The sequence below is a fragment of the Podarcis gaigeae genome (genome assembly GCF_964106915.1).
Source record: "Podarcis gaigeae genome assembly, chromosome: 6".
Lineage (NCBI taxonomy): Eukaryota > Metazoa > Chordata > Lepidosauria > Squamata > Lacertidae > Podarcis > Podarcis gaigeae.
In genome coordinates, this window is record NC_139682.1 from 56,279,272 (window position 1) to 56,292,048 (window position 12,777).

The window sequence follows — 12,777 nt, forward strand, 5'->3', positions numbered from 1 at the left end:
AAGCAAGCCATCCACCATCTACACAAGGATTAAGAAAACCTGTTGTAGACATTGCATCTATTACAGCACTTGTCTTCAACTGGTGGGTCAGGACTCGATAGAGGTTGGTAGCCCAATTCAAGCTTGGTCGCAACAGAAGCACTAATATGTGGTAAAAGATTAAGGACTGGGTTCCAAAATGCATGTTTGGGTTAAAAGTGGGTCCTGGGTCTAAAACGGGGGTCAGCAAACTTACCGTGCCTCTGGCTGGTGACTCCAGCGCCAATTGCGCAGTGGGCCAGGGAGTGCATGCCCATACACATGCGCACACGCTATTTCCAGTGCACTTCCGGGTTGGAGGAGCACCGGAAATAGCATGTGCACATGTGCACGGGCCTCCTCCGACCTGGATTTGCACCGGAAATAACGCTTGCGCATGCGCACAAGATATTTCTGGTGCTCCTCCGACCCGGAAGTGGGCAGCCGCGCAGGACAGCGCTGGTAAGAGCAGGCGGCGGCAGCGGGCCACAGGGGCTGCCGTCGGCCGGATAAACAAGTCCCTGGGGCATTATCCGGCCCGCGGGCCTTAGTTTGGGGACCCCTGGTCTAAAAGGTTGATGATACCCACCTATGTTAGAGGAGTACTTCACAACATCTTCCCTAATGAATGTTTCTAAATTGTTACGCTAATTTTCAACTACTTGTTTTTGAGCAGGTTCTTTCATATTGTGAAGAGTGTTGTTCTCTGCTTCTTTTCATAGCTCAATCCAATAATGTAAACCTCTCAGAAGTCCTAACTGCATTGATTTTGCTGCATTTTATTATGAACGGTCGAAAAAACATTACTGTGAGTTCAGCAAGAGTTCAAGAAATGCTATCATCCAACCACTTCAAAGATAAATGAAATATACATATTAAGTATTTCATAGTATGTTTAGACAAATATATAAAAAAATATGCCCTCAGCTCATGCCCATGATAATCTATAATTCCTAGTGTCCCCAAAATTATTAAATAATCCCATAGGATTTGACTATTTAATATACACCTTATACAACCTGTTTCTTAAGATTTGATTTTCCAGAGGCAAATCTGAAGAATAATTTCTACTTTATCTTCTCTCTTGACACTAAGACTCTTGGCAAGGGGGATGTTGGCAAGACTGGGTGTCAGTTCTCCTTCACCAGTACAATCTGTATACTCTGTTTGTTGGGTCACAGTTCCCATCATCCCCGATCACTGGCTAAGCCTGCTGGGAATGATGGGAGTTGTGGTTCAGCAACATCTGGGGACCCAAAGTTGAACAACGCTGATTATCCTTCAAGCTGGCTCACTTTGCTTCTCCCTTATTGCTACTACTCCTACCTCTCCCCAACTGTTGCCCCATCCCATTGTGTCCCCTTCTCTCATCTTCAGTCTCTTTTGATGTCCTTGCAATCTCTGCTTGCAATTACTCAGCTCTCTCCTGCCCTGAAAAGTTCTTCTAGAAGCCCGATTCTACCTGTGGCTAGCAAGTTGTCTCCTCGTTTCTCATTATTTCACATTCCCATATTAGAATGGAGCACTGTGGGAGTGTGGTGGGGAAAGGGAAGGGAAGTTTTAATGTGTAAGCAGAAGTCATTCCACAAGTGCAATGACTTCACTGAATTTAACCCACATATTCTAATCCCCACCACCTCTGGTCATCCTTGTAACCATTGTAGATTCTGCGGTGAAAGGGAGATGATGCAGTGCCAACAGAAACACCAAAACAATTCCATGTGGGGGTACTTGTGCCACTTGGGGGAAAGTATAATAAAGTTCAACAGCTAGCAGATAAAGGATCTTTGCTCCCATCTGTTGTTACTATCTACCAGTTTTCATATTGTCCTTCAGTGTGATAGACCAGTCTTCATGTTTTCCTTGTAAAACACTACGATGGATATAATCAAGGCAAAATTTCAATTCACCGACTTCTCATGTTTGATTCCAAAGAGAGTATTTATTTAAAATGCCAGTGAACTCAATAAATGGTAGTGGTATCCAACTGTGGACATCCGTCTTATTACTTCAAAGTTAATTGACTATTCTCAAATAGATCAGAGCTAAATTGATTCTGCATCCCAATGGGAACAGTGGATGATCTTTCCTTAACTGGAATCTAAAGAATTTAATTTAGCCACTGTCTCTTAAGAATGGTGTTGAGTTTTGGGGGTTTTTTTAAGAGGCCTTTTGTCAGAAGAGTAACGTTGATGAGTATTAATTGCTTGCATACCCTACTGGAACTAAATTTAAATATGTGTAAGAGAAATAAATGCATGTTCTTTTCTGTTTATACCCCTGCCTCTATCCACTACTACTTCTGTTGTTTCCCCTGCATTGAAATTTAGGCTGTAAGCTTTGGGGTTGTAAGCTATCCGCTCATGCTCTGAAAAGCACGAGGAGCATTAATGACACTAAATAAAACCAAATCAAAATAAACTCAAAGTATAAATAAAGTATCTTGTTCTGGAACAGATCATACATTTGAGTCACTATTTATGAAGCAAAAGGCAATGTAGAGACAAAGTCTTCAAAGGGAAGACTTTTTTTTTAAGAGTTGCTTATTAAACCTAGCTCCACAGTAAAGCACCCTTACAGGATTTCAATGCAAGCTTTTAGGCATGGAAAAGGAACTGGTACCCCTTCATTTTATAGAAATTCTGTAACTGTAGTAAACAAGATGGTTTGCTTCCTCTAATTTGGGTGAGCATGTCTATTTACTAGTGTTTGGAAGTTACTTACATAGTAGCTACAAATGTTTTCCTCTGCTGACCACGTTCTCCATTTGGAAGGAACACACCTATTAGTTCCATGTCATCTGCATCAAATAATTAGAATTGATGGTTTATGTCACTCCTTTTGTTCCGAACCAAACAGGCAATACTGAAGTCTTGGTAAACAACAAAGCACCATCTGGGTATATACATTGCTTCAAGAAACAAGATACAGGTTCTAATCAGGTTGAACAATTATATTCAAATAGAGTAGACATATCTGCAACTCTTAAATCCCATCAGCAATGGCATAGATTAAAAAACTGAAGTGCTGAGGAATTTGTGTATTTTCTTACTGACTTTGAAAACGTCTCATCCCTCTTTTGATTTGCTTATGAAGAATTTGATACCATTGTTATAAAGATGCATAGGATACAAGTTGTAGGGTTAATAGCTGAGCTCCTTCCTGATGGTGCTGATAAAATATTCATTTTTAAGATACTGGACACTGAATATTTATATAAGAAATTCAACATTTAACAAGCACAAGGCAGCAATGAAAGGAAGGTACTCAGCAGAAGTCAAACCTGTGGGATGATGCGGAAATAAGGCACACTAATAGAACTAAGGAATGTTTGAGTAATTATACTATCCACACTCATGATAGAAAACTGCAGGCTAAAAGGAAGGCATGTAAGAAATACTGCCGAGAAACCTGGGAAATGTTTTATTTTTTGCTTTTATCAGTTACAACTGTTATTTGGACCCAAACCTAATTATTACAAATTACACTCACAGTTATTTCAGAATTCAAATCACCACCCTGAAGGGAATAAAAATGTTTTTCCTATACACAAACATATGAGACTAAAAAGGTAAATGTAATGTGAATTTTAAAACTAGAGTGCCTCCTAGTGACAGAAAAAGGTAGCATATTATTCTGAAGAAGTTACCGGTAATTAAAGTACAGTAACAAACCGTGCACTGACTGATGTCACAAACTGATCCTACACAATCAGTCATGGATTCAGCTATTAAAGAACCCTTCAGAAATAGGAAAGGATACAAATTAACCGCTCAAACTCCATAGAAAACAGTTTACAAGCCAAGAGAGCTGAATGGTGTTCAGAAACAATTTTGATTCTCATGTTTTCTGAAGTGATGTGTAGAAGTTTGAGGACTAGTGAATAGTTTTGTCGTCTTCATGAACATTCCTAATTGCCCACAGGGAAAAATAACTGTGTTGTGAAACATATTGCCCTACCTCACGTAGGCAAGGTGTCAGATGCATTTGTGAGCAGACAAATCACAAGCTTATTCCTGGAACTGCATGCTTGTGTGTTGCTCAATATTATGTGAACTGGGCCTGAATTTAAAATCAATTATGATCATAAGTGTCCCTTTGTTTGGCAACTTCTTTAAGTCCCCCCCCCAATAATTTATATAAGTAGTCATCCATTTGCAATAGTAAATGGGAGACTGCTTATATAAATTAACTTGCAAAAAAACCAAAACCCAGCTGAAAATAGTTTAATCTGCTACACTTAGATCACAAAATAAAGATTAGTGCATGGTAAGTATAGGAGTTGCCTAGAAACAGCATGGTTAAAAAAGTAAAGTTTCACATACTTATTCCCCATGTAAGCAAGAAATAAGATATTCAATTATATTATCACTCAATACAGTTATTCAAACCATATTCCCCTCAAAGCTTGTGCCACTGAAATTAATGGAATGTGCTTCCTAATTAATGCATTTGGTATTGGTGGCTTTAGTAGCATATTAGCACATCCCTTTACCCATCTGCAAAGTATTACATGAGTGGAGTTGGCCAGTTGCTTCTTTTTCTAAAGATACAATTTCTGCTTTCTGAAAATGAATAAAGGGGCTTGCTGCAGAAAAGAGTTTATTTAGAAACAACAGATCCCACTGGACTGTTAACTCAGTGTATGTAATCCTGATGTATTTGAGAATTACATGCTAGAAACAATGGTTTAGTTTACAGCAGTTTTCACGTTACAGTTTTAAATACAGCATTTTCTCCTCTAAAGACTGAGCTCCCCAAAAAATCACCCATGTCTTAAAAATATTGGTTTTTATTGTGTTTACAAAACAATAATTTGTACAGGCAAAAAGAGACACCCATTCACACAATTTTTTTGAATCAAATTCTATTCCTTTCCCCCCATCTCCTCATGCTGGGTGCCTCCCGAAATTGGCTCACGGCAGGTGTTTGGAGAACCCCCTGAACAGCAGGCAGGGCGAGGAGAGGGGGAATCATTCTGTCTGGCAAGCAGCAATGTTGCAGTACTGCAATGCTGAACTCCACCCAATGTCTGTGCACTATTGTACAAAGTATGTTTCTTGAGAAAACTATAATTCACTTGACTGGGCTTACTCTCCAAATGTTAAGGATCTTGTAGCTGCCTGTTGTTCTTTGTGCAGGTCTTTTGCTCTATTCTTTAGGGTTTCTGCCTTGGCATCATTCTTCTCAACTCCGTCCCCTAGCTTGTACATTCGGCTAGCGTTGGCACATGCCCATATGTGTCCCAAGTCGCACGCTTTCAGAGAGTATTCCAAAGCCTGGTTCATATCCTTTGGTATCCCAGGGGCTCCTTGGAGATATATTGCACTAAGGTTGAAACAGCTGGGGGCAAAACCGCCATCACAAGCTTTAGTGTAATAATCCCTGGCTAGGAGTGCATTGGGCTTCTCATCATCATTGCCCCGTCCATCATGTGCCAGCAGTCCAGTATTGTGACAAGCATCTATGGATTTCTTCCCACCTTTCTCACAAGACTTCAAAAAACAGTTGTAGGCAGTTTTCAAATCTGCAGGGAGCCCACCTGCAGGGAGAAAATGATATGTTCTATACATAGTTCTTTTCACAGAATTATAGAATTGAAAGGGACCATAAGGATCATGTAGTAGTCCAACCCCTACAATGCAGGAGTCCTTTACAACATCCCTGAAAGTAAGTCCAGTGCTACTCCCATACTGCAGCTAAGAGAACTGAGGCAAAAAACCCATCCACTACACTGCGCTACATAAGCTTTCAATAACCTTACTTGGATTGCTTTTCCTTTTACATAGAGATACAATGGGTTGTAGAGAGGGATGTTCTTTCTTACCTTTTCCAGTAACATAGTAGGCTCCAAGTTTGTAGCAGCTCTCACTGTGCAGGTTTTTTTCACAATTGTCCTTTAGTACTTTAGCAGCTCCCTCAAAGTTTTTCTTTACTCCCTCTAGGTACTCAGCAAGACGGTGACAACCTGTGGTTTCACAATGAAGGAAACTTAAGGTATGATCATGCCATCCCCATTTTTGTGCTTCACTTGCAATCTTTGGTTTCTTCCTTGTTTGATTTTGTTTTTATCAGTTAGGACAGGGTGTTGATTGCCTCCAACATCTGCTACCTGGTAATGTAGTGAAAGGCATAAGATGGGCTGACTTCCGAGTCTGAAATCGGATTGACCAATAGGTCCTAATGTTATATTTCCATATAAAATAAAAAAGTAAAAAGGGACTGATCCCTACTGACTCAGTTTGGATGATCTAATCTTAAAGCCAAAATGTGAATGGAAACTTTATTCACACATACACCATCACTTTGAGGTGCAAAAAAATCAAACCAGGAAGTCTCTAATTAGCCATGTTTCCTGTCTCTTCTGAATTCTGGAAACATGGGTTACTAGCTTCAGAAAATATGGGGAGAGTTAACTATGCTTTAAAGTTAGATTAAGTTCCTTGCTTGTTCCAATGCTGGTAACCATAATTTCCTGGTTTGGTGGAAACAAGCAACTATGTGAAGTTTGACTGCTGGCTCAGCAAAGGGAGGAGCGAAGGGGCTGCGTGCACAGATAACAAAATTAGAATACAGTACGCTGTGGGTTAAACCACAGAGCCTAGGACTTGCTGATCAGAAGGTCGGCGGTTCGAATCCCCGCGACGGGGTGAGCTCCCGTTGCTCAGTCCCTGCTCCTGCCAACCTAGTAGTTCGAAAACACGTCAAAGTGCAAGTAGATAAATAGCTTACCTTCCCAGCGGGAAGGTAAACGGCGTTTCTGTGTGCTGCTCTGGTTCGCCAGAAGCGGCTTAGTCATGCTGGCCACATGACCTGGAAGCTGTACGCCGGCTCCCTTGGCCAATAAAGCGAAATGAGCGCCGCAACCCCAGTCGGCCACGATTGGACCTAATGGTCAGGGGTCCCTTTACCTTTTTACTGATTTGCCCAGTAGTCCTTTCCTTTGTGTTATAAGCTCCAGAGAACTTTTACCTAAATCTAGTTGAAAGGCCTGTTGATCTTTGCTCAACTTCTTTTAGAGCAAAGATGGGGAAAGAGATGTTGATGGCTGGAACAGATGGGCGTTGTAGTCATCTAGAGGGTAATGGTTTTCTCACCACTGCTTCAGATTAAGGCTGCTTAAATTTGCAGCCACTGTTTGTTTTGAAAGCTGCTCATAATTTCAGTACTGCAGATACTATGGTAAAGCTTCCACTCAAAAACTTGATGATGAAATACCCATATTTTTTTTAGTCTGCCGCAAGATAAATCAAGGTGGCAGAATAAATGTGGGACCTGCTTTCATTATCTTTATGTAACCTATGCTTATGTGACACACCCAAGAAAACAAACACATATTCAAAAGTAAACACCCTGAATTAATTGTGCAGACCTACGCACGTCTACTCAGAAATAAATCTCGCTGAGTTCAATGGGGCTTACTCCCAGGTAACTGGACAAAGAGGACTGCAGCCTGCATGTCCAGCGCTGGGGAAAACGTCGTAGACCAAACAATGTTGGCCACGGAGCTACCTCCACCTTACCGTCTGGATCTTTCTCCTTATAGCACTGGAAGCTGAACTCCACACCCAGATTGTCTAAGTACTCCTTCACCTCCTCTTCATCCTCGAAGTTGATCAGCCCAGCCATTTCTCTGCAAAGAAGGGAAGGTGAGGAAAGAAAACGCTCAGCATATACTTGCGCTTCTCCCTGCAAGGTGAAAGCGTCCCAGGAAATCTTGCCCCCCTGCACCAGGCGGAAGAAAATCAGCGACGTACACGGCACAGGCAACTTCCGCTCTGCCCTATGGAGGAAGCGAAGGGGTTGAAGAGGCGGGTGGGAGCCTGTTGAGTCGCAGCGCAAGCTATAAGCATAGGCATTCACACGGAAATAGCTGAAACTGCTCGTCCCAGTGACAAGTTGTAGAGCAGCAGCAGCAGCTGTGTTAAGAGTGCAATCTTACACATATTTACCAGGGATTAAATTTCATTGTGCTCAGCGCGCTTACTCCCAGGAAAGTAATGCCACATGCATGTTTACATATTAGTGTAAGCTCCACGGAAACATGTAAACATGTATAGGATCGCGCTGTAAAACAGAAATCCCGCCCTCAAAACCCCCTGCTTGTAGCAAGATGGGTTGTTTTCACGGACTCTAAGCCTACCTGAAAAGCACGAGTAGAATAGCAACAGTCTCTAATTTTTGTGTGCAAGGCTCAAATCTAAATGAACACAGTGACAATTCAAAACAGCGGTTACTAGTACAATAATAACAAAACACCCCACCTTTGGTATGCTGCTTTAAAATACGCGTTGGAAGAGAAATCCCTGGTTTTGATTGAGCCGTTAATGTCATGATGAATACATCAAATTTGCTGTAAGGCTCCCAAAAAGGAAACCAAAGACGTGCAAAACGTCTTGCATATTTGGATTGGCGGGGCCGGGGACCTTGAATATGCTCATGCAAATATATAAGGAAATTCAGATTGAATGCTAATTTTGATGGCAGCTGCTTTTAGGACCATAACAGAGGCAGTTTCTCACATGGCTGGAGAACTCAGAAGCTTGCTCACAAATTTGTGACATTTTGGTTAATTGAAATAATTATGATAATACGGCTTTTGAATTCCCACCAACACCTTGTATGAATGATGAATCTCAAAATATGTGAGTAGAAGAGGGAGCTGGTTTTTCTCTAATCTAGTGCATTTATTGCCTGGAGGTTGTTTTACTGTACTTCAGTGGTAAAGAATAGGATTTTTTATGGTTTTATTCTCATTCCTGCTATTGATTTTCTTTAAACTCTTTACTAACAGCGATTGCATCTAAACTCTGGGTTTATACGTACTGTTTTGCTGTGTGTGGTGTGGTGTTTTAAACTCCCCGTGTAAGCCTCTTACAAAGTGGCCAAGAAATTTTACAAAATATTTACCGGTATTTAATGTGTCAGAGATTATATCTGCCTCGAAGCTTCACTATCTAAGTCAGGATCCCTGTCTCCCGGTTACTCTGCAGTAAAGGGAACTACTCTGTGCAGGCCTAGGGGCTTTCTTTTCTTTATTTTAAATGATTTGACTGAATGACATCATTCAGTTATCTGTTATGGCCCCGGAAACCCGGGGGGACTGTCCATCACTCAGGCGGGCTGCCAGCCTATACCCACGTATCGGGAAGAGCAAGGAGCACTGAATTCAGTGGGAACTCCTGTCTGATAGCGTTGCACGACCAATTACATCTTTGCTCGGGCATGTTGGAAGGCTTCCCGGGTGCCGGAGCGCGTCTCCTTTAAAGGAGGCGGGAGCTGTGTGGGTGTTTGCTGGTGTTTCTTCTTTCGTTTTTTTCCGCCGGCTCTGCCGAGGCAAATTCACTTCCAGGTCGAGGGTGGCAGCTGGGCTGGGGGGCCCCGGCTCGCTCCTGTCGCTGGTCGGGGCCCGCCCCTGAAGAGAAGCAACAGCAACAGCCGCAAGAGACTGAGGACGGAGGGTCCCCGGCGCAGAAATGGTGAGGGGGCCGGGAGAGCGTGGCTCGGGGGTGGGAAGCCGAGAGCGCAGAGTATGTACGGAGAGGGAGGAGGGGGTGGGAGAAGCAGCCGCTTGGATTTCAGATCGATGGAAAAATCCGGAATACTCTTCCCTCCCCCTACACCGGTATACCTATCTGAGCCGTCACAAATGCGGACCTTGCTTTGGCAAAGGCAGGAATCGCTTACCCGTCAGCCTCCATCTATTCAGACGGGGAGGGGGATTTTTGCGCGCGTTGAAGCCTGCCCAGTTTGATCAACCCCGAGGTGGTTAATGGGTGTTAGCGGGGTGGTTCATCTCTGCCAGCCCACCTGAATAGGGATAAGGAGAGCGGGATGCGAGTAAACCTGGTGGGAACTGGAGGGTAGCGCTAGGGTCAGGCGATTGGAACAGGGGAGAATTCCCCGAGGGAAGTGCTTAGGAATATGGCATGCTCAAGAGAAGGCTGTGTATTTCGACCAACAGATACCTGCCCCCCATTCCTACGCACCATTTGCTGCTGCGAATTTAGAAACACTATTCCTGCTGTAAACATAACATTGAAAGTTGAGGCTGGGAAGACCCGCTCTTAAGTCACCTTGATGGAGACTCTGACAGGCCACTGGCCTAGTAGCTTGGCTGGTTTTTGTAGCTATTGTAGTGCTGTTTTGTTGCCAGGCATCCCCGTGTGGTGAGAAAATAATCGCCAGCCTTCCTGGAAACTGAGAGGGGGCGGGCAAAGACGGACTGGGCCATATCATGCATTATTACAGTAGCCACATGGAGAATCCTGTGGGACACTGCTGCAGAGTGACAGACCTGCTGCAAAGAAAAATTCAGTTTGGAAAACTGCTCACCACACAGGATAGCCCTGTTGAACGGAGGAGGTATTGGAGTACTAGGACTGGCTGATTTAACAAGCTCTTTTATACATTATCGCTGCAGCTTCTAGTAATGTCACGCTACTTTTCACACAGCAGCCTCCATGTGCTTACATGTTGTAACTTCATGCCACTGAAGGGGAGGAATCCTGTGGGCTCTAGTGTGTTAACTGGGTTGCTAGATGCCTAGGAAGACAGGGTCCCTATATGCTGAATAGTTTTGCAGAAGAAGGAATCTTTGACTGTATGGTCAGCTTTGGCATTGTATCTGATTGTATCTGCTGTGTGAGAACAATTAACAATAGTAGTTTAACCATAATTTTTATATTGGAAAACAATGTGTATGGGAATGTTTAAAATATATCAGTTATTTCCATGTCACATTTTCATCACATAGCTATATAAAAATGGTTGTAAAAGCAGATTTTTTGAGGGCATGTGAAGTGGACATTGCAGTCTATTTCAGACCACCCCGATCTCTGCAGAGCAGTGTGAGATTCCAGGAGTCTCAGCACAGCAGAGACTGTAGTGTCTTTATGAAATATGGCTTATTTACACAAATTTACACCTGAGTCCATCTGGAAAGAGGGTTCCGGGCATCACATCTCAAGAGGGTCTTGCTCCCCACAGCAGCATAGCATTGGATTCAAAGGTAGCCAAAACACCATCTCTCTGTCTCCTCCACACAGCTGGTCTGACCGTCAGCCTGCATGGCATCTTGCTCCACCCTTCTTTCCCCAAATTATTGCTAAAATGCAACCCCCCCATTTGCAGTTTAATATTGTAGAACTCTGTCATACAATTTTGCTGAACGTGCTTATTGCCCCTAGAGTTCGGCACCTTAGGATGAACAAAAATGGTCCTTATCTGTGTGACAATTATGCTAGAAAATATAACCTACCATTTTGTTGTTTTTAAACTGAACGGTTACGCTTTTAAAATACTTTTGAGTGTAAGACACAACACGGTGTTGGGATGTGGACAGTCATATGAGTCTGAAGCTTTCCATTTGCTCTCCATAAAGAAATTGCTACATAAAGAATGCAATTGCAGTTAGACTAGCAGTGCATTTCTGAAGACACAGTAGTTTGCCTTATTTTTTTTTTTTTAAAAAAATAAGATTCTGAAGCAAATCTGATTTTAAATGAATATATATTAAGTGGCAGAATGGAGCTGCATTTTAAGTTCTCTTGTCTGCCCCTCTCCACTCATTCACTCCCTGGTTCAGAATGAAGGAGAAACATTAAAATTGTAGTTTCGCAGCTTTATCACAGCTAGAATTATTGCTTTTCAAGAAGGTTTTAAATAATTCTAATGAATTTGGGAATGCTGTGGTGGCGGCCATAGATCAATTTATAGTTCAGCTACTGAAAATAGAGGCTGGCTGGTGAGGTCCGCCCCCCTTATTGTGCAATTAATCAGAGAGTTGTGGTCCTTGGCATAACATAAGAAAGTAATGATCTATATTTAATAAATAATCTAGAAAGCATTTTGTCAAAACACATACATTTACTTGGGATATATTATTTAAATATATTATTTAAATAGAACACTTTCTTAAGATGAGTGCCTGGAACTGTTCTGAGAAAGTGAAGTTGAATAACATCCTCAATTCTTAGAACAGCTTGATCAAGGAGGGCAAGTTTAATTGGTTGTGCTTCAGGGAATTAACACCTGATCCATGTATTCTGTTAACCCAGTCCCCATGAACCAGATTGTTATCAAGGGCTGCTGATCCTGCAGCAGTGCAATCTTAATGGATGCCTGTCTTCTTTTAAACCCTTTAAACTTTTATACCATCATCATTGCGATCAATATGTTTGTTACGATGACGACAGTTATAAACACATACTTCTTTCATAGTTGACAGTTGCACCAGTCTCCCTTGCTCAATGTTTTGCTTAAAGCGTAGACCAAATACAGGGTCTGTGCTGAGAATATCCTAATGCTAATAGACTCTTGACTTTGTTATTCCATGTAGGAATAACATTCCATAGGGGTCATTAATTCTACTTCCTCTGCCAAACATTATTATTTCTTCTTCTTCTTCTTCTTCTTCTTCTTCTTCTTCTTCTTCTTCTTCTTCTTCTTCTTCTACTACTACTACTACTTCTTCTTCTTCTCCTTCTTCTTCTGTCCTACCACAGCTGCTGGCACAAAATGCCAAATCTAAAAATCAAGCTGAAAATAAATTTGCATTAAAACTTTACATTCCTTCACAAGCCAAAATATGTCTGTGCTGCTGGTATGTTTCTTTGCGCTGGAAGGTTTTGTAGAATGAAATTGTGATTTATATACAAAAATAGCTTGTGGGTAGTTCGACTGCTGCTATTTAGTCTAATTATTTTTATTAGCTACATATTCCCACAAGAATAATAAATTGACTGCTATAAGTTTGAA

At 42.0% G+C, this 12,777-nt stretch overlaps 2 protein-coding genes across 4 annotated transcripts in view; one reads left to right on the forward strand and one right to left on the reverse strand.

Annotated features, from left to right (window-relative positions):
* ZYG11B (zyg-11 family member B, cell cycle regulator) overlaps nucleotides 1–12,777 on the forward strand; it is a 44,291-nt gene that overhangs the window by 9,311 nt on the left and 22,203 nt on the right. For 2 of the 3 annotated variants that reach the window (XM_083742625.1, XM_083742626.1), the window contains one exon: nucleotides 5,964–6,015. Coding sequence is in view for 1 of the 3 variants with exons in the window: in XM_083742624.1 (XP_083598750.1) it covers nucleotides 9,495–9,497 (3 nt within the window). In the remaining 2 variants the exon portion in view is untranslated. Of the gene's footprint in view, nucleotides 1–5,963; nucleotides 6,016–7,931; nucleotides 9,498–12,777 lie in introns of those variants that run through there. The other variant, XM_083742624.1, reaches the window with a different exon arrangement.
* Nucleotides 4,604–7,675, reverse strand: COA7 (cytochrome c oxidase assembly factor 7). The gene is made up of 3 exons (XM_083742713.1): nucleotides 7,542–7,675; nucleotides 5,846–5,986; nucleotides 4,604–5,560 (listed from the first exon to the last, which is right to left on the reverse strand). The coding sequence occupies exons 1-3, from the start codon at nucleotides 7,645–7,647 to the stop codon at nucleotides 5,109–5,111; spliced, it is 699 nt and encodes a 232-aa protein (XP_083598839.1). The 5' UTR covers nucleotides 7,648–7,675; the 3' UTR covers nucleotides 4,604–5,108.